This window comes from Pseudopodoces humilis, chromosome 22, assembly GCF_049639895.1.
Source record: "Pseudopodoces humilis isolate 2021_Gansu_Grassland_sample_001 chromosome 22, ASM4963989v1, whole genome shotgun sequence".
Lineage (NCBI taxonomy): Eukaryota > Metazoa > Chordata > Aves > Passeriformes > Paridae > Pseudopodoces > Pseudopodoces humilis.
The window spans coordinates 944,848-966,607 of record NC_142221.1 but is presented as its reverse complement, the minus strand read 5'-3'; the positions used below and the strand labels follow the sequence as shown (position 1 = coordinate 966,607).

At 50.9% G+C, this 21,760-nt stretch overlaps 1 protein-coding gene across 3 annotated transcripts in view; it reads right to left on the bottom strand.

Annotated features, from left to right (window-relative positions):
* Window positions 1–21,760, bottom strand: part of NR6A1 (nuclear receptor subfamily 6 group A member 1) — a 63,947-nt gene that overhangs the window by 22,668 nt on the left and 19,519 nt on the right. The window contains exon 1 of one of the 3 annotated variants that reach the window (XM_088065760.1): window positions 2,637–2,738. The exons of the other annotated variants lie outside the window; for them this stretch is intronic. Coding sequence (XP_087921886.1) covers window positions 2,637–2,664 — 28 coding nt within the window. The 5' untranslated portion in view covers window positions 2,665–2,738. Of the gene's footprint in view, window positions 1–2,636; window positions 2,739–21,760 lie in introns of those variants that run through there. 3 annotated transcript variants of the gene reach the window in all.

Below are 21,760 nucleotides of genomic sequence, written 5' to 3'. Positions count from 1 at the left end.
TGTGCTGGTGCAGTCGGATTGTGGGACTTTCCATATCTTTACGATAGAAGAGAAAGACTTTATTTCCAAAAGTAAGGCCAAAAGTGAAGGCACAACCCCTCACCCAAAGCTCAGAGCAGACGGTGCTGAGCTTTGGCCTGGTTGGAAAGCAAGAGGGAGAAGGCAGAAAGCCGCCGCCAGCAAAACTTCCCATTTATACAACAGAATGTGAATTTACAGCTAAGGAAATCTTTCATAGCTGAAAAAAAAATAATTACAGGCAACACTCAGCACTGCAATTCGTTAATATATACAACATCTTTTCAGCTGTGTGCCAGTTATTTGCTTTGTGATTAACTGACCCTATGGCAGCCCCCTGCAGCACCCTTTAGCTGGGTTTAAATCTCAAGCTGCTAAATACCAGCTGTTTGGGGAGGGGGCGGAGGGGGAGATCTCACACATGTGTTACTTAAATCCCAACCGCATCTCACTCTCCTCTCGCCTCTGGTGATGCCTCGAACACAAACAAACGTGTTGGGGGTTTCTTTTTCCCTTTATTTATCCTAACGATGTTTTTCATTTTCAATTTTTAGTTTCAGGAAAAGCATCCTGTGAAATTCAAGCCCCAGAACTGGAGGAACTGCCCCCTCACTGTGGAGCGCTGCATTGTCCAAACAAGCCCACCCCCAAACCAGGCGCTTTTGCTTCAGGGGCTTTTTTCTTTTAACTTATAATCGATGAACACAGGGATTAAATTTTCTGTGCGTTGGCCCCTGCTCGGGACGGCAGCGAGCTCGGTGGCAGAGCCCATGGTGGGGTGCACAAAGGGCTGGGGCATCCCGCTCCTGCTCCCCATCGACCCCGCAGATGGGGGTCCCAGCCCCACGCTGGAGGCAGGCGAAGGCACCGCGTCCTGCCTGGCCAGCCCGGCTCAAAGAGCAGATTGTGCTGCCCCGGATCAGGCCGGCCATGGTGAGAGCTGAATAGAATTAACCCTCTGTGAACTAAAACAAAAACATTTGTGTGCCCAGCTGGGAGAAAGGTTAATTTAAATGGACAAGCCTCCTGTAAAAAAAAAAAAAAAAAAAAAAAAAAAAAATAGAGGAGGGGAAAGAAAGAAGCAGCCTGCAATCTTATTCTCTGTACAGTAAAAAGATGTTCTACTCAGAGAGAGCCTCATTTTAAAATGCAGCAAGTGAGTATTGGAAAGAAAAGAGGAGAAATGATGCACTAGAGGAATGGTCAGTGCATCTCACTCAGTTCTCCCTTTCCAGTAATGAAATCCCAAACTCAACGGTCTTATTCCACCTGATTCTGTTTCTGCCCAAGAAGAGTTCAGTCAAAAGAAAACCCCCATAAAAAACAAACAAACAAACAAAAACAAAACAGAAAACAGAAATCATCAGCTGCTCCTTTTCGGCTCGGTATAAATCAAGAGCGTGCAGCTGATGAAACCCGTCACCCTTCCCCTGCCTGGGACGCATCTCCATTTGCATATCAAAAACTCATCTGTGAAATGCAACTTCTCCCGGGCAGGGGAGCCCCGGTGCTGCCTCACCCCGACAGCAGCGCCGCGCCCCACGGACCGCACGGCCCAGGGGAGCTGCCGGGGGACCCTCGCCCCGCTCCATTGTGAGGGACGGGGAGAACACGGATACTTCACTCCAGCCAGTTGTTGCACAAAGAGTTTGGAACAAAAGCCCGCACACCAAAATGTGCCCGATGGCCGGGACCGCAGCTGGGGACAGACACGAGGGTCTCGGTCCCGCTGCCCACGCTCACAGACCGACTCCGAGTTTAGTCGCTCCCTCAAGCGATCAACTTTCGCTGATCCAATTTTAGCAAAAGAAAGCTCCGTGCCCGGTCCCTGCCCTCGCTCCGGCGCGGCCGCACGCTCTGAATGAACGACTGGGTTGGACTGGTTTGATTTTTTTAATTGATACTTTACAGGATGAAGACCTGACTTACTTGCCCTAAAACCTATTCTCTTGGCCCTACTGAAGCTGTCTAGATGTGCAACCACTGAGAACGATGCTGAATTAAGAAAATCTGAAGCTAACCCCACCCCCAGCAGTCCGGGCTGCGGGAGCAGGGCCTGGGCACAACTGAAACAGTGACTTCTCCAGCGTGTGTTACCAAACACGCAATGTTCTCTCCTGAAATATTTCATCCTTACTCTGAAGGTGAGCTTTACCGCTGTCTTCAGTCACAGAGAGGAAAAAAAGCTGCAAATACCAGGGGGAAGCAGCGCCGGTCTCGGGAGGGCGGGCGGGCGCTACGAGCGCCTCCGTGACCCCGATACTATCCATAATTAACGATACTAAAAAAAAGCTCCTCCAGATGGTCGGAGGGATTAGGAAGTTTAAAACATAAACGAATTAAGCCACAAAACAAACTAATACCTTTTTTTTTTTTTTTTTTTTTTTTTTTTTAAATTGCATAACCCCGCTCGCAGCCCAGGGCTATGCTGCTCGGCCCCCCGCGCCCCGGGAGCCGTGAAAAGGCAGGAAAAGGGGAAAGCCCGCACGGCTCCTTCTCCCCGCGGTCCCGGGCGGTCCCGCACCCCGCGGTCCGAGCCCCGCACGCCGCGGGAGCCGGGACGGGGCGGCCCCGGGCCCTCGCAGGCACCGCCCGGACAAAGGCCCGGCCCCGCTCACCTTCCATGCAGGTCGAGTCCCGCTTCATTCCCGGCCGGCTCCTAGGGCCGCCTCATGGCGGCGGCGGGCGGGCAGCCCGGCTCGGCCACCGCCGCCGCCGCGGGCCGCCCTATGCTAACGACGCGATGGCAGCGCCGCCCCCGCCGCACCGGCCCGCCCCGCTCGGGCACTGAGTGCCGGCTGGGACCGACCGACCTACAGACAGACAGACCGACAGACCGACCAACAGACCGACCGACCTACAGACAGACACCGACAGACCGACCAACAGACAAACTGACCAACAGACCGACCAACAGACCGACACAGGGGCTGAGTGGCCAGCTGAGACTGACAGACCGACTGACCCAAAGACCAACTGACCGACTGACTCACCGACCAAGCAAACGACTGACAGACCGACTGACAGACCGACTGACAGACCGACTGACAGACTGACTTATCACTGCCCCTGCTGCGAGGCATGGCCTGGGCAGTTGCCAGGAGGCATCAGATACTGGCCATCACCACCAACCACTGGCCAGTGGCCATCAGCCGTTGGCCACCAGCCATCACCACTGGCCAGCACTTGGCACAGTCCTTCCACCAGCTTCCCAGGGAAGCTGAGAGAGCTGCTCACTGCAGTGTGAAACAGGTTCCACTGACACACACATCAACAAAATCCAGAGATCCCCAGCTGTGGCTGCCCCATCCCTGGACACGTTCGAGGTGAGGCTGAACAGGGCTTGGCGCAACCTGGTCCAGTAAAAGGTGTCACTGCTCAGAACAAGATGAGCTTAAAGGTCATTCCCAACCCAAATAATTCTGAGATTTTATGACTCTATGAAAATTATTTAAACTGATACAAAGTATTGGCCAAAAACTTATGTCTAGTTTTAAACACCAGTGAAAAGCAGGGCAGGCACAGGCAGTACCAGCCAACAGGTGCAGCTCACAGTGCCCTCAGGGAAGCCCCTTCCCATGGCCACACCTGGCAGAGCACTGTGAACATGGACTGGGACTCCCAGTTCCCCCAGGACTGGGAATTCAGCTGCTGCTTTGGTGGTGGTCGCTATGGGGCAGGGGACTGGAGCCCTCCTCGCAGGGGTCTGCACAAGTGAGAGGCTGGAGTTCAAATGGAACACAATAAATCCGTGACTGATTTAGCTGCCCACCTCAAAATGGGTACCGCTGGCAGCACTGATCATGGTGAGCCCTTTGTCAGACACAGCCACCTGTATCTGCACTAGAAAATATTTTCATGAAGATCTTCTGCCCCATCATCCTCGCTCTGGGATGAACTCAGCCTGGGCTACAGTGCAGCTCATGTGTCCTTAGTGCCCAAGAAACTGTCCTGGTGCTCATCTGTGTTTGACCAGCCCAAACCAAAGCTCACCACACCACAGCATTTAAGGGCAGGCTCAAGAGCATTTCTGCTGATGCCCAATCTGACCTGTCCTCCAGATGCCTGGATGTCTCAAAACTGGCTCTGCTCAAAAGCTACAGTTTGCTCCTGTTCCTCATCCTGAGGACTGCAGTGCCCAACTGCGCTCTGAGAAATGGCTGGCTTAGAGTAAACAAGGCACAGAGGCAACAAAAGAGGTCATATTTCACTCCATCCCAAGCCTGAAATTTTATTGCTTTCTGGTGACATCCAGCAATGCAAGTAACCTTGTGAGCACGCAGGGCAGAGCTCAATGGTGTCCTCCTGGCAGCCTGGGCCCCCTGCTCCAGCTGATCCTGCTTGGGCAGGGGATCTGGCCACCAATCCCAACCCCAACTCCAACCCTTCCATGGTGCTCTCTACTGATAATCCTGTTTTTAACCCAGCATTTCTGCACAGCAGGTGCATTTGCAGGAGCGAACTCTGGCAAGCCCACCCTGCACTGCTTTGCTGATGCTGTAAATCTGTGCAGTTCTGTGTCAGTCCACGAGACCCTCGTGGGACTGAGCCCCCCTTTTTCACGGTGGCAGTCACCAGAGCCGGGCTGGGTGCGGAGCCGCCCTCGCAGCAAGGGCCAAGGTAAGCCAGGCCTGGCTGCACTATTGACACAGCTGTTTGCAATTGTGCTGCTCCCAGAGCTCCACATTCTTCATCCCTTGCGAGCCCTTTGCTGGCTCCCGGCACCCCTCGGAGAAGTGTGACCAGAATGCAGAGTGCTTATTTTGTAAAGCCGCAGTGTGGTGTGGACACAGCAGGCTGAAATGAAGCAACTTAATCTCCAGATAACACAAAGTTGCTCCCACAACTGCTGCTCGGACCCAAAACACACCAAAAAACCCCAAAACAAACCCAAAAAAAGCTCCCTCCTATTTCTGAAACTGCAATTATAGACAAAACATAGCTGGGAAAAATTATAATTGCCAAAAAACCCCGAATCTTCCAAATTATTCAAAACTCACATTAAATACACATGCCAGTTTATCCATAATAAATCCTTAAGGGCAGAAAATAATTGCAGAGATCCAAAACTATTCTGTAAAATCACAGACTAACTGGGAATGGGCAGGCAAAGAGACAGGAAAAATGAGTTCTGTTGTCTGACCCAAAAAGCCATGCAGCAAGTCTGAGCAAAAGAAAAATAAAGCAGCTGGTTCTTATTTTAGCCTGTATCAGCCAATTCCCACCCCAGACAGAAAAACCTGATGCTACTGTAACCAACATCTAAGATTTTATAATGACACCGGTTCATAACAGTAAAAGCCAAAAGTATTGCCAAAAAGTGGTCAAGTGGCACTGCTGCCTGCAAGGGATTTATTGTCCTGATGTTAAAACCATAAGGGACAGGCACAGGAAGCAGGAGGAGGTGCTGCTCCTCTCCCCGGGTGCTCCCTGGTCATGTGCCATGAGATCACTATTCCAAAGAGAAGGAATTCTCAAAAGATGTGACTTTTTCAGAAATATGGAGATGAAGTGACATCATGAGCCAGTACCAAAATGGATTGAGCAGTCCCGGGCCAGGCCGGCACAGCTCTCCCAGGACACTCTCTGCCAATACCATCACTTGCCACAGCCAATCCCAAAACCTTTGCTGAAAACCCCAAATTTGGGCAGAGCAGGGCTGGCAGAGCTGTGTGGCCCCAGGACGGGCAGCCCTGCCTTGAGCTCTTGCTCTCCCACCCACGGCCACAGTTTCATAATTCCCCGTGCTCCAGCGAGGCTTTGCCCATTTTCATGACAATCGGGGCTCTGTTGTGTCCCCACAGTTTGAGCCAGCAGCCCCTTTGTGGCAGGAACAAAGTCCGGGCTGGGGATAACAAAACCCAGCACATCTCAGCGCTGAAGGCGACAAACCCAGGGCTGCCCCACACCACTGAGCAGGCCAGGGACCAAACTACAGCACTGAAGGGGATTTGATTTCAAGCAACAAACAGATTCTAAGGAAAATAGCCAGCTCCTGGCTCTGTTTTCATTTTACCAACAACGGTGCTGCTGGCAGCAGCTCTGCCGTGCAGTGCCTGAGCCTGCGCGGGTCGGCAGGCGCAGGAACCTGGGCAACGAGACCCAGCACCCCCAACCAGAACCAACCTGGTTTGCAAATGTAGCTGAATAAATGATAAAAATTCATATTAACACATCTCAACAGCCTCGGTGCAGTGGACGTTATTGCTGTCAGGCACTGCAGTGAGAGAACTGGCTGGAGGTAAACACAGCATGTACTTTCCCCGAAAGATCTATTCCATTCACTATGTATGCAGCTATTTCAGAGAAAAATTTTAAAAATTAATATAAAATTGCTTAGAGGCGCAATGGAAGGAACTGCAAGGAATGATAATAAACATCCACCTGATGTCTGAGCTGTTCTGTGATAATGGTTTAACAACAGATTGGGTAATTCCTCTCCTCCCTGGCGTTAAACACACCAGGAATGTGGTATTAATAATTCTAGTGAAGTTGGTCACTTGGTGCACATAAAATTAAGCAATTTTTTACTTCTTACTAGTTTGATAGGTCATTGTGTAAATGGAATCCTTCTATCAATTTCCAGTTTTATCTGTTTGTTTATATTTTTATTCGCCTGGCTACCGAATTTACCATCCCAGTCAACTGAGTGGTTACAAGAAGAGTTTCATTGCACCTCGCTTGGGTGACAAACAGCAGAGAGCAGCAGCTCTGTGTAACAGAGGAAAAGGCAGGGGGGAGGTTAAGGGCTCCTCAGAAAGGTCGCCTTTAGAGGAAAAAAGGAAAACAAATGGGATTGTAGGCATGGCAAGTATATGGTTTTACTGCCTTAGTGGGAAAGTACAAGAAAGGGGAATTGCAAAGGGAGAAGCTTTACATTTCTATGAGGAGGCAATCGAGCTCCATTCCCTTCCTATGGGATGGCTCCACCCATTCTAAGAGTGCCTCTCCTGTAACTCCGTAACCAAATCGGGTGACACAGCATCAGATCATACTGGAAAACACGGGGCAGTCCTCGGGCTGGCTCCGTGTTACCAGCGAGAGCCTCGCACAGCCCCGAGCACGGCTCGGCTGGAGCCACAGCGGGCCCAGGGCAGGATCGGGGCCCTGCACCTCCTCCTGAGGGCAGGAGCTTCTGCCAGGGCCGAGCTCAGACACTGAGCCCAGGGCCGGGCTCAGACACAGAGCCCAGGGCCGAGCTCAGACACTGAACCCAGGGCCGAGCTCAGACACTGAACCCAGGGCCGAGCTCAGACACTGAGCCCAGGGCAGAGCTCAGACACTGAGCCCAGGGCCGGGCTCAGACACAGAGCCCAGGGCCGAGCTCAGACACTGAACCCAGGGCCGAGCTCAGACACTGAACCCAGGGCCGAGCTCAGACACTGAACCCAGGGCCGAGCTCAGACACTGAACCCAGGGCCGGGCTCAGACACTGAACCCAGGGCCGGGCTCAGACACTGAGCCCAGGGCAGAGCTCAGACACTGAGCCCAGGGCAGAGCTCAGACACTGAGCCCAGGGCAGAGCTCAGACACTGAACCCAGGGCAGAGCTCAGACACTGAGCCCAGGGCAGAGCTCAGACACTGAGCCCAGGGCAGAGCTCAGACACTGAGCCCAGGGCCGAGCTCAGACACTGAGCCCAGGGCAGAGCTCAGACACAGAGCCCAGGGCAGAGCTCAGACACTGAGCCCAGGGCAGAGCTCAGACACTGAGCCCAGGGCCGAGCTCAGACACTGAACCCAGGGCAGAGCTCAGACACTGAACCCAGGGCAGAGCTCAGACACTGAGCCCAGGGCCGAGCTCAGACACTGAGCCCAGGGCAGAGCTCAGACACTGAGCCCAGGGCAGAGCTCAGACACTGAGCCCAGGGCAGAGCTCAGACACTGAGCCCAGGGCAGAGCTCAGACACTGAGCCCAGGGCCGAGCTCAGACACTGAGCCCAGGGCAGAGCTCAGACACTGAGCCCAGGGCCGAGCTCAGACACTGAACCCAGGGCAGAGCTCAGACACTGAACCCAGGGCAGAGCTCAGACACTGAGCCCAGGGCCGAGCTCAGACACTGAACCCAGGGCAGAGCTCAGACACTGAGCCCAGGGCAGAGCTCAGACACTGAGCCCAGGGCAGAGCTCAGACACTGAACCCAGGGCAGAGCTCAGACACTGAGCCCAGGGCAGAGCTCAGACACTGAGCCCAGGGCCGAGCTCAGACACTGAGCCCAGGGCAGAGCTCAGACACTGAGCCCAGGGCCGAGCTCAGACACTGAACCCAGGGCAGAGCTCAGACACTGAACCCAGGGCAGAGCTCAGACACTGAGCCCAGGGCCGAGCTCAGACACTGAGCCCAGGGCAGAGCTCAGACACTGAGCCCAGGGCAGAGCTCAGACACTGAACCCAGGGCAGAGCTCAGACACAGAGCCCAGGGCCGGGCTCAGACACTGAACCCAGGGCCGAGCTCAGACACTGAACCCAGGGCCGAGCTCAGACACTGAACCCAGGGCAGAGCTCAGACACTGAGCCCAGGGCAGAGCTCAGACACTGAGCCCAGGGCAGAGCTCAGACACTGAGCCCAGGGCAGAGCTCAGACACAGAGCCCAGGGCAGAGCTCAGACACTGAACCCAGGGCAGAGCTCAGACACTGAACCCAGGGCCGGGCTCAGACACAGAGCCCAGGGCAGAGCTCAGACACTGAGCCCAGGGCAGAGCTCAGACACTGAACCCAGGGCCGGGCTCAGACACAGAGCCCAGGGCCGGGCTCAGACACTGAGCCCAGGGCAGAGCTCAGACACTGAACCCAGGGCCGGGCTCAGACACTGAACCCAGGGCCGGGCTCAGACACTGAACCCAGGGCCGAGCTCAGACACTGAACCCAGGGCCGGGCTCAGACACTGAGCCCAGGGCAGAGCTCAGACACTGAGCCCAGGGCAGAGCTCAGACACTGAACCCAGCGCAGAGCTCAGACACTGAGCCCAGGGCCGGGCTCAGACACAGAGCCCAGGGCAGAGCTCAGACACAGAGCCCAGGGCAGAGCTCAGACACTGAACCCAGGGCCGGGCTCAGACACTGAACCCAGGGCCGGGCTCAGACACAGAGCCCAGGGCAGAGCTCAGACACTGAGCCCAGGGCAGAGCTCAGACACTGAGCCCAGGGCAGAGCTCAGACACAGAGCCCAGGGCAGATGCAGCACTGGGCACTTTGTGCCAGCGTGTCCCACCTACAGAACCAGGGCACCCATCAGCCAGCACCGACACAAAGGAGCCCAAATCCCTTCATCCAAACCTGGGCAGAAGATGATGTTTGGAAGCATGCAGGAACAGAGGAGAGGCCTGTAGGCCAGGAGGCAGAGACTATGTCCCAGATTTGAAGAGGTGGGAAAATTCTGTGCATTAAAGTGATAAACTGAAAGATGACTTTATGCCAGACTTACACAAACCGCATTCACACAGCTACACCAGCCTGCTGAAGTTGCTGGTGTTTTTAATGATAGCAACAGGTTTGTTGTTATAGCGGTAGTTATTGTAGCTCTGAACAGTATTTACAAATTCCAGCTTGGTGGTGAACAGCAATTTTTTTGTATGCCCAGGGAAAAACAAACAAACAGTGAGGACATTTCCTCAAATGTCAGGTCAGATGGCAAAACAAAAAAAAACCCTTCAGAATTACAACTGCAGCCAACATGTTCCTGGGACTGCAGCGGCTTAGGAGCTTCTTCGGATCATCAAGTGTTGGGGAAAGTCCTGTTCGGGAACGTTCTGACCTCTCTTACACCCCGGTGCGACTCGGCAGAGGTTTGGGGAGGTGGCACACGGTGACAGCACAGAGAGCTGGGATGTGGCCGAGCATCGCCGCTGTGCTCCAAGCCCAGAGAAACGCTTGGGTCATGTCGGACAGAGAAAGCATCGGCGGATCCCCGACCCCCGGCTTTCCAGCGAGCTGAGCAGGGCTCCTGCGGCTCAGGGCACACGGCCGGGTCCCCGCGGGTCCGTGCGGCCGCCGCCGGACGGGAGAGGGCAGCACCCGACCGAGGACACGGCGAGCGGCACAGCGGGGCTGGACACACCGGGAACGGGGCTGGACACACCGGGAACGGGGCTGGACACACCGGGAACGGGGCTGGACACACCGGGAGAGGGGCTGGACACACCGGGAACGGGGCTGGACACACCGGGAGAGGGGCTGGACACACCGGGAACGGGGCTGGACACACCGGGAGAGGGGCTGGACACACCGGGAACGGGGCTGGACACACCGGGAGAGGGGCTGGACACACCGGGAACGGGGCTGGACACACCGGGAGAGGGGCTGGACACACCGGGAACGGGGCTGGACACACCGGGAGAGGGGCTGGACACACCGGGAGAGGGGCTGGACACACCGGGAGAGGGGCTGGACACACCGGGAGAGGGGCTGGACACACCGGGAGAGGGGCTGGACACACCGGGAACGGGGCTGGACACACCGGGAGAGGGGCTGGACACACCGGGAACGGGGCTGGCAGACCCGGAGCTCCGCAGCATCCTCCCCTCCCCGGGTGCCGCTCATGGGCTGGATGGCACCAGGGTTTCATCTTCCTGCAATCAGCTCTTCTGACAGTAGGAGTAGCTATTTAAAATGTCCCTTTCCGCCCCCAATCATCTTTAAGCGTTCAGTTTAACTTGTTGAAGTTTGTAATCCTATTTTCCTTTTTTACAAGGAAAGGAAAAGCTGACCTGAAATGTCCTTCCAAAATTTACAAAACCGGAAACAAAATTATGGAGGAACTATCTGATATATCCTGAAAACCCTCAGACTTCCCCTTTGTACTCATGTTACCAGCCAAGAATACATCCATGCAGAAAACAGCATATTCCACTGAAAAAAACACATCACCTGAACTCTCAGCTTCTGTAAGAAACTCCTGCCAACCTCCCAGCTTGGGGACTGAGTGATTTACCATCTACAACCATCTATAAACAACAATATGGAAAATATATTTATTAGAAAGGCAAGGGCAATTGAGGACAACAGCGCAGAAGAAATCTCCATACTCAAAAAACCCTTGTGTAAATTCAGCTTCCTTTCTAGAGGGCCTCAAAGCAGCAAGTAAAGGCAATCAGTACAGGAGAATGGCTCAGTGACACACCTGGCTCTGGTTTCATGACCCAAATTTGTCACCATAATTTGTCATGAGCTCTGCACCCCCTTTTGCTGTCCAGCCATAACCTGAAGTGTCCAGCTCAAAGCTGCAGAGGGGGCTCCTTCAGAAAAAATGCTTTCATCATTTTAAGTTGCTGCTGTTGCAAATGTGAGGAAAATGTGCCCATGAGCTACACAGGTTGTCCTGGCTGCAAGGTCAAATCTTTGTGAGTACAGCAGGTTGTGTGATTCCAGCACAACACTACCAAGCAGAGCAGGGCTGGGGAGGTTCTTTGTATCCTGTTCAGTCCTTTGGACCAGCCTGGAAATCTGGGGTATTTCTGCACTGCTCCCCCCTCCTACTAATCTTGGTTCCAATTCTGAATGGGGCAAGAGCTGAATCCTGAAAAAAAAAAAATGTTTCCTTCCTGTCTTCCTCCTGCTAAACCTGATCCTCATCCTTTCCTTCTGATGAACTGGATAATTTATACATCACCTGTACCAGCAGCTCCCAGGCCCAGACACCACCCACCCCAGCTAGCAGGAGGTTCCAAATTAAGATGTACGTGACTGCAAAAAGAGCCAATTTTATTAGACAAACACTAGGGGAAAAAAGTCTTCCATCCTCCTCTCATTCGTGAAGCCACACGGGGCGAAGTATTCCCATGCCTATTCCTGACAGGGAGCGAGGCTGCCTCAGCACAGGGGCTGCTGCTTTGGGTGTAAAACTGAATTGAACATGCAGTATTTAAGACAATTAGGTTTTCAAAGAAACTACACTAAACATTTCTTTCATGTGTAATCAAATTATGTTAAAGCAAACCTCATAATTTAAACCATTCCATTGGTCAGCTCCTATTTGTTTTCCCTGCACCCTCATTTTTGCTCCAGATCTGTCACATTACATTAACACCTTTCCTACTCACTGCCTACAGAAATAACAGCCTTCGACATGCCTGCACAATCCATTTGTCCTGCTCTAATTACTTTTTGACATAGCCTCTTCTGCTGTTATCTTGCCTTTTCTGACCTCTGTCTGTATTAAAGCCATTTAAAACAATCTTTACACTCAGTATCTATTGTGATGTGTCTTACATGATACTGCTGGAGTATCAGGCAGCGACATTTTGTAAATCAAATATTTAAATCTATGGTAATACGATAATGTACTTGAGGAGGAAAGCTACTGCATAGTGGTAACAGCTACAACTGACTGCTCATAACATGAGCCCCCAGGACTGCAGCACATTTTCAGGATTAAATTTCTATAGTCATAAAACTGTTTTACATAGGAAGCTGCTCAAAGATAAACAGGGTCTTCTGTATATGAAGGAATTTCCCTTGATTTCACAGATGGAGAGGAAAGCAGGAGAAACTGAGAAAAGTGGTCATCCTGCACAGGAGAACCCAAACAACCTCCAGACAAATTGAGCAGACAGGAAGAGGATCAGGCAGGGTGCACCGACAATGCAACCCATGACAAATCACACTCTTCTTCAAACCCAGAGAAGAAACCATGAGTCTCTAATCCCAATATCCCTCTGTTTTCATCAAGCCCATTCAAAAACTGTGCCCTCATTTTCTTTTGTGGTGATTCACAGATGAGCCTCTAATTACCAGCTACTTCCCCAGCTGAAGCAGCAGAGGATCTGCTCTGTGCCAAGTGTCTGCTTCGGAGTCAAGAACTTTTCCACATGGTGGAACTAATTTTTTGGATATCAGGTTGGTCCCGTACATACGTATGTCTCACGATACAGTCTAACTGCATCTTTACATGCTATTTTCCACATGATCCAGCCTTGTGCTCACTTAATTGGTATCTAGTCAATATTTTACTCACATTTCAAGAGATTCCTCAAACCTACATTTGCTCTGGTTCATTTACAGGGTAATTATCCAGCTCACACCAAGCCTGGCCTTCTAGATCCAACCAGTGCAGACACAGGCACAGCTCTGCTGGGAAAGCACAGCTCTATACTTTGCCTTCCAGATGACAGCACTATAAAACCAACAGGGGACAAAACCAGAGTCAATTAAAATACGTTAAATGCAATGCAACAATTCTATGATTTGTCATAGAGATTTTATTCCTCTGAATTCCTCTGACTGTGTCCTCAGGACATTAAATCCCATGAATGCTGTGGAAAGCTCTTCCCACAACACTTCCCTATGCTCATTTTTATTTTCCCCTTTCTCTTTCCTGTCAGCAGCCCTGACCACAAACCTCGGCCTCATTAAGGCGTCTCAACAGAGAAGGGACCCGTGGCTGCACGACCAGACCAGTCTGCTGGAAAAGCAAGAATGTGATGCCATGCTGGAGCACAGTGAGTGAAAGGCTTTCCAGCGATGGTTTTTCACAGGACATCCAACGGCACGAGCACGTCATGCCCACAGGAATTGCTGAAACAGTGAAGATTTGACACCAGACCTGGAACCAAGGCCATAGAGATTCCCAAATTTCATGCCTCGTGAGTGAAGAGGCTCCAAGCTCTGAACATGGCACAGAGCAGCAGCTCTTCCCAGCCGACTCTGGAGCAGCTGCTGGTGGAAGTCGGGGCCTTAATTCCTTGTGCAGGAACCTCATGCTCGGAGGAGCCCCATGTTAGGACTGTGATTAGTTCTTAACAGATGCCTCTAAATTGCCTGCCGGAGGAATCCACCTCTCCCCGTGACTGCTCGGGGACGCGGCCCCCGAATTAGGGGGGTTGATTTCTCCTCATTAAGCCTGTCCTGAGCTGCTCTCTGCGGGAACCGTCCTCACCACAGCTCCCACTGCGGCTCCCAAGAAACACTGGAGTTCCAGGAGCCCCCACTGTCAGAATTCCAGGAGCCCCCACTGCCAGAGTTCCAGGAACCCCCACTGCCAGAGCTCCAGGAGCCCCCACTGCCGCCCTGCTTTGCCTGCCTTTGGGAATGTGAAAACAGCACATTTGCTAAACCAAACAGATTGTCCCGGTTGCTCTCGGGGCTGAGGAGAGGGTGCAGCCAAGGCCTCACTCACAGCATGTCTGTGTGTGCAGGACAGACAGACAGACAGACAGAGCTGTCCTGCTCTCTGCAGCCTTGCTGGCTGCCAACCACAGCCACAAGCCCTCCCTAGCGCAGCACAGTGGGTTTAGCCAGAGGGATCCTTCTCAACGCAAGGTGCTGCAAGAGATGTGAGAGGGTTTGAGAGGAAACATGTAAGATTCAGATTTGAAATTAAAATTATCTGCCCCAACAACAGCGCCTGGATTTCTGCATTAAATTTTTGACATTCCAATGGCATGATACGTTCGTGTTGCTCACCCAAGATAATCCCACGCGTTTTTTTAGAAGTTAAAAATTAAAATCTGAGTTACGGTTTTTATCATACATCTTGAAAACAAGGCAAATAGAAAACTCCCAGTGCTCACCACCAGGCATCTTATCAGCAGAAACTACGGGGCTCTTTGTGCTGTGTTGTGATGACTTTGCAGCACACGTACTCCTGAAAACAGCTCCTGCTACTCACAGGAGACACCCTGGATGCTCAGATCCACAGACCTCGCCGTGAGGTGCCACATCGTGTGTCAGAACAGCCCAAATCACACTGAGTGAGTCCCTACACCAAATTTAGCAAACTGCACTTGCACTACGTCTACAGGAGCAAATGTAAGATATTAGATAAGGGCCACACCAGGGTTATACACTCTCAGTTTTTGGTTAAATCAGGAATTAGATGTCTGAGTTCTAGAGGTATGAATGTCACTTAACAAAACATAAACACCCACAGGGCAGCAACCCTCTTCTTTAAAGCAAAAGATATCTAACTTTTCCTCTGTGAGTTTTGCCAAAGACTAATTACATTATTGCTTGTTATTTGTAACAAAATATAAACACTTTCCTTATGCCCTGAGATAGCAATCACAGAGGAACCCGTACACCCTCACCTCAATACACACTATTGTGTAGGATATAAAGCACTCTGATCTAGTCTCATCCACCCACTAAATTGCTCCAAAGTTTGCTTGCACATATTCTCTGCAAGTCCAGGGAGAAGCTGCTTTCTGCACTGGCAATACAGCGAGCAGGGTGACAGTCTAACATGGTGTCCTGCTGAGATCCAAGAATAGCAATGCCTTAAAAGGCAGTGATGTTGAGATCACAAGGAAAAGAGAATTAGGGCACAGCTGTGGAGTTCTGTAGGCTAAAACATAGACTCAATATGTCAGAGAAAATTAAATCACAGAGCTACATGTAATTTCTAGTCTCATTTGGAACTTTGCTGTAGCTGTGCAGAATTTGTGCTCTGGTCGTACATGTGAGTCTCTGTGTTTCTGCACACAGAAATAAAGCACAAAATTAATTTTAAAAGAAAAAACAAAGGAGTTGTATGCCTCAGTAACACAAACAGTTTGGAAGGATGTGTACATGCTACTGCAGCTCACGCACAGTTCTGTGGGCCGCTCTGGAGGCCAGACAGCAACACCCCAGACCAGCCTGTGACACAGCCTCACCTGCAGCACAAAACAAAGACAAACTGACCTGACAGACCTGAAAAATGCCTGTCTTCCTGAGGCTGTCAGATAAGTGAAAGGGACCCTTCCTCAACACTGAAGGTATGAAAAGTGATAACAAACTTTAGCATAGGCTTTTCCCCTTGAAGAAGTGATGTTACATTTTTCAGAACAGTGTGTAGATATAAATTTGCCAGTTATTTCTTTATTCTTGAAGCCCAGCACTAGGTTCTCCTCTGAAAGCATTCAATATCCATCAGAAACACAGTCCATTATCCTCTGCCAATATCTACTATCGCAGTCTGTGTCCAACTAACAAAATTTTGGGATGTCAGGCTCTGTGCCTGTCAGTGTAAGAGCTGTGCCTTGAGCCAGGAGCTTGGTGCCTTCCCCAGTGTTTTCCCCCCAGCTCCAGACAAGGAAGGCACAGCAGCAGAGACCACAGGAGGGTTGATGGTAAGAACTGTGGATTCCGTGGGAGTCCCTAGATGAAAAGCTGACCTTTAGGCAGGGCAGGAGGGGCTCTCCCAGCCAAACCTGGACCCATGGAGCAGCTGAGAAGTGCCTCACCTGCAAAAGAGACCAGGCTTTACCTGACCAGCAGACTAAAATTATCTCTTTAAAAGGCTCAGAAGGCCAGGGACAGATGAGAGAGAAGACGGAGGAGATAGAGTAGCTGGCAACAAGGGAGCAAGGCTGATTGGGATGAGGTGTAGATGGCTAGGCTTTCCCAAATCCGTGGTACTTGAGCACTACTGTGGTACAGAACAGCAAGAAAACAGAGGTTGGAAGCTGCACGTAATTACAACTGTGTTTAGCTAAGTGTATTTCCTGTGGAGCTCACAGAGCACGGCTGCACTCAAAGCTGGTGTGTTGGTATCAGCCATCCTTTGTTCCTAAAGAGGTAAATTATACCTCTGATTTGTATATGAAGTTCAATAGCTGCTAATGGTTGTGCTTGAGCTGCAGACAGAGCTGTGGACTGACACCTCCAGGAGTCAATTCCTATGCAGGGATAGTACACTAAGAGATTTTAGAAAGCGGGAGAGTTCAGCCGCCAACAGACAGGGAGAAGTGAAAACAAGCCAGGAAGGGATGTGCAGGGACAGCCCAGCGAGTGTCAGGCCGGGGGACCAGGCTCTCTGGGACGGGAGGTGTCGACCCCTTGGCCGTGTGTGCGAGTGGCATCCCTGGGCACAGCAGCGGGGCCGGAGCCACACGGTCACTGCGGTCCGTCCGAGCCAGGCTGCTCCGTCACCCAGCTCCTGCTGCAGCTCCAGAGCCGTGCACACGGGGCTCTGCTCGGGAGAAGGAGGAACGCACCGTGCTGGACATCACACGGGGAAGGAGATACGGCAGGAGTGCACATGAGCAGGAGGGATGTGTGAATTCAGCCCGCGGTGATGGAGGAGAGCTCTTCTGGAAACCGCCGGCACCGGGAAGGGTTAACGGGGCAGCTCCCGAGCACAGGGCCGCACGCAGGGGCACACGTGCACACCACGATCTAATGAACAGAGAAAATGCCAAACGCTGCGGATGAATTGCTTTTCCCGAGCAGAACTATCTATTACCTACTTTAAGCGCAGCCCGGTTCATACATATGCAATGTTCCTCACTAGCACCGCTCGTGGTGCGGGAAACAATCCCGTAAATGAGGATGCAAAAGGAGGTCACTAATTCTCCTGGAATATCTTTGGGAGCAGGCGGAGGGAGCCCCGCACGCGATCCCTGCCCAGCCCGGCCGAGCCGCAGCCCCGCAGCCGCTGCCAGCGCCGCTCGCCCTGACCCAGATTCCCGCAGCATTTCTGCATAGCGACAGAGGTCCGAGCAGGACAAGTGTCACCTCCCAGCCCACGGGATCCTCCGTCCCCTACTGCTTCGACTGGATGTGCCCGGCCTTTACACGCAGGCACTCACAGACGAGGCACTGCACATCAATGTAAGTAAACACAGGAAGAGAAGGAATTGGAACAACAACAAAAATCCTGCTCTCGTTCACAGAATATTCCTCGGAAGAAGATAGAGGGCTGTGAGAGTGGCTACATGAATATCCATCCCATGGATCCTCCTTGGGAGAAGCCTGGCAGCTCCAGTCTGGCCAAAGCTCTTTTAAAGGGACTTGACTCGTTTCTGGCTGGTCTGAGCATTCCTGCTGCCCTGAACAGCATTCCTGCTTCCTGCCCTTTCACTTCCACCAAAAGGAATCCTATTTACTGAGCCACCCAGAAGATTACAGTTCCTTCATAACCCCCAGCCAAAGCTCTGATGCTATGAGGAAATGCATTTTCCCACCCCAAGCCCTGCACACCTCATGTACTGTCCTATTTCCTACTCCCTCAGTCCCTATGGAATTACAGTGTATTGACTGCAGATATACTGGCAGTTCTGATGTCATCTCCAGGCTTTTTTTTATTTATTTTTTTTTCCCTAGGTGAAACATCTATATTTCCTCTGTTCTGAAATTTTGTGCTGAAACTATAACAAGCCAAAAATCTCTTCAATGGGAAATTTCACAAACGGAGGATTATGACTTCAGCTCCAGAATAAGCAGCAGGAGCAGATGGAACTCTTCAGAAACAATGATTCCATTTTCATGCAAATTTCCTTAGTAGTTAAAAAAAGACGACGAAGGAAAAAAACACCAAGATATCAGAATGGTCTCTAAATGGAAGATTTTTGAATGATGCTAAAAGCAAAGGGCTGGTAGCTCTCCAGAGTCCCAAGCATTTTAGCAGCAGCCAGGGTGAAAAAAAAACATGACAAACTAAACCCAGACTCCGTCCCCACTCAGTCAGGATAAGGGAAAGGGAAAATGGAGTGCATGTATATTTTAGTTCTTATGATTTTCAACATCCTCGGCTTTGTGCTAATGCACACTTCAGAGCTAATTCTTATGCTCTTTAGGAGCACAGGCTTCATTCATGAAGCAGCATGACAAAAATTCTTTATCCACTTGATGACTACAGAAGGTGACAGGCACCGAGAAGCAGGCAGCCACAGGGACCCTGTCAGAGTGCTAACCTGCAGCGCTCCTCGGAGGAGGACAGCGCTCCCCTGATTGCAGGAACACAGGCATGCATATTTCATAGCCCAAGTGTGGAAACCGAGCCAATTCTTTTGTTATTAATACTGGCAGTATACCCTAAAAAACAAATAATGCACAGAGTTAGCAGACCCTGTTTCTGGCTCTTCTACTGACTTCTTACTCAGTTTTAGTCTTGTGCCTTAATTTTCCCCTTGTGTTTACTCCCAAGTGAGAGAATTCGAGCTGCTCCCTCACTCTCAGTGTGGTGAGGACAACTGGCTTTGCACAAGGGAGCGTGACCGTGCCACACTGCAGTTCCAGCCACTGTCCTGTGGTGCATAAAGAACTCATGCTCACGGTAGTAAATGGAATACCTCGCAAGGCCCAGGGAATTCCACTTTTACAGGCTACTCTTTTAAGCTGAGGTTTCAAAGCCAAGAGGAAACGATATGCACAGAGGAGCAGGAATGCAAGAACCCTGTGCTGTTTGTCAGGGCCTCTCCCTGCACGGGACCAGGGGAATGTGCAGCCAGGTCTCTCCTGAGCACAGCTGCAGCCACTGGGGCTGCTCCTTGGGACAGCCCCTCCAAATCCAGGCATCCCTCCTGCCACAGCTGCTCCCTGATGCTGCTCCTGATGCTTTGCAGTGAGGCTTCCCAAGTGCCTATCAACTCTATCAAACAATTTCTATCTCGCTCAGTTTCACATTGATTTTTTTAAAATTAATTTTATCTTTCCTTTTCATGCAAAAGGGATACAAATTTGGCTTCAAATAAGGCTGTCAAGAGTAAAGGCATCTGAGCCGTGTGTTCAATACCAATACTTCCGTTTAATCCCATTCTACCTACACTTACCCTTTCATCATGTCACTGGCCAAATCTTTTCACTTTGAATTTGTTCTCAAGCTGAATCTCTTTCCTTCCTCATCAAGTTAGATGGATTTAAGCAATGACAGCTACCAAAAGGACAGAGCACATACAAAATAACTCCAAAAATGGGCTCAACAAGGTTTATTTTCAATCTCTTCCCTTGCTTACTTCTTAGCAGAAGGATGTAAAGAAACAATTTCCTCACTTAATCCCTCCTTGACCCAAATTAACTTTTCCCAAACTATTTTCTTAAATAATTTCTTCACAGTCTTGTCTGAATGGACTTGACAATAGGCACATCTCAGTCTCCCAAGGAAAGGAAGAGAACAGCAACAGGGAGGGATAAGAAGATGACTTAGCTGGTCTGACCAGCACAGTGCTGCACATTGGGGTGGTGGAAGAGGGGAGATTCAGATTAACACTCTGGATTTCTCTTAATTTCCCAATAAAGATGACACAGAAAGGAAAAAAGACACTTATCCTTTAAGCCCCCACTTCTTCATTTGCTGGTCTTTGCAGTATGAAGAGAAATGAGACGCATCTGGCCTGGGCCTCGCCTGTCTGGATTGGCACATTGGATCTGACCAAACTCATGGGAAGTCATCCTTCCTCCTTCCCCTGTCTTGTCACAGCCTTTTTCCAGGATGGGAACTGCCAGAAAGACTCAAGGATAATTGGGGGAAGTGCAAGGGAGTACCGGCATTGCCTCTTCTTTAGATTCCTCAATGGATCTCCATTGCTTTTTCACTTTGACTTGGGTAAATTCTAAGCAGCAAAATGTAACACAAAGTTGATGACAGCACTGAAAAATGGCTGAAAGGCTGAAAACTGGGTCAACCCCCACCTCCTGCCCCCAGCCCCATCACCACTGACAGGGTCCTGCAGGGCCCAGCTCCGGCTTGGAGGAACAGCCATGGCACAACGGCCTCGGCTGCAGTGCCCTTGCCTGGGGAACTTGTTCTCCATGGCTGCTCCAGCAGTTCACTTCCCAACGGGAAACGATGTTTTCCACAGATTTAGTGAAACACGGTTCTAATTTAGTAATCGCGATGTTCATCCTACTGAGCAGGAACGAGTGTTTTGAGAATGAGAGCAAAATAATTAGGACGAGCCTCAAAATATTCAAGCGACTCAAACATCTGAAGATCACCCCTGATGTGGGGACAGAAGGAGGCACCTGGAGATTGGCATGTGGTTGTGCTTATACACTGTGCCAAAAGCCTGTTCTCTTTTCCAGACCCTAACTTTTCATATTTGAGAGCTTCTATAGTATTTCTGCTAATCTTGAAATGGGTTCCCATAGCTGTTCAGACACCTTGTAAAGCCCATATTACCCTCAAAAATACTCTTATGGATTCATTCTTATTTTCCATAAATAGGATCAAAGATACCAGATGTTTTTCAGTCAGAAGCTCACCCTTACCCCAGCAAGCACCAGAATACGTATTCTAACAGCTGCATCAACTATGTTTCAAGAGGGTAACTACCTGACTCAAGAATGACAGACAATTCTCAAAAGAGGAGGCAGATAGGAAGCTGTCTGGGAACTGGAGAAGTTACAACAATGGTGATTGTGAGCAGAATGGACAGTAGATATGAGTTATCTCCTTCACACTCATGACAGGGAGGTGGGAACCTCTTCATCCACATCAATAGCAGCTGTGTGACAGTGATACGAGCCTGGGTCACTGTTAAAGCAGCTTGTCAAGTTTTGTGTTTTTTTGTTTTTCTTTCCAAATTGCTTCCTTTTGGATGAGCTCCATGTAACTGTCATTTGTTTTCTCATTTCATTTTCATTTTCCATTTATGCATTCATCCAGCCCTTGAAGGGGAATTCTACAGAAATCCATATCAAGAATGCCCACAAGGGCCCTCTGACCCACCCCTCTGTGTCCCTGCTAATGACATCATGGCACAGCTGAAAAACTCAACAAACTTGACCAGAAAGGGCAGGAGCTGCATTGCTGCTGCAGCTCCTTCCCTTCATGTGTCACCTGCAGCTGCCCTGTCCCAGGGGGCTGGGGCTGCCAGACCTCCAAAGCACAGGAACCCAGAACCAGCAGTGGTGACTGCAGTTGCTACTGAAAGCACTTCAACAGCAGCAAAACACAGAGAGAGAACAGCCCTTCAGTGCTTCATTGTTAGAGAATGAGAACCTGTGCCACGGTACAGGATTGTAGGTCAGAATGGGCCTCAGGAGTCACCCAGGCCAAACTCTCCTCCAAGGAGAGTGTCCAGGGCTTTGGTCTTCCCCTCTCAAA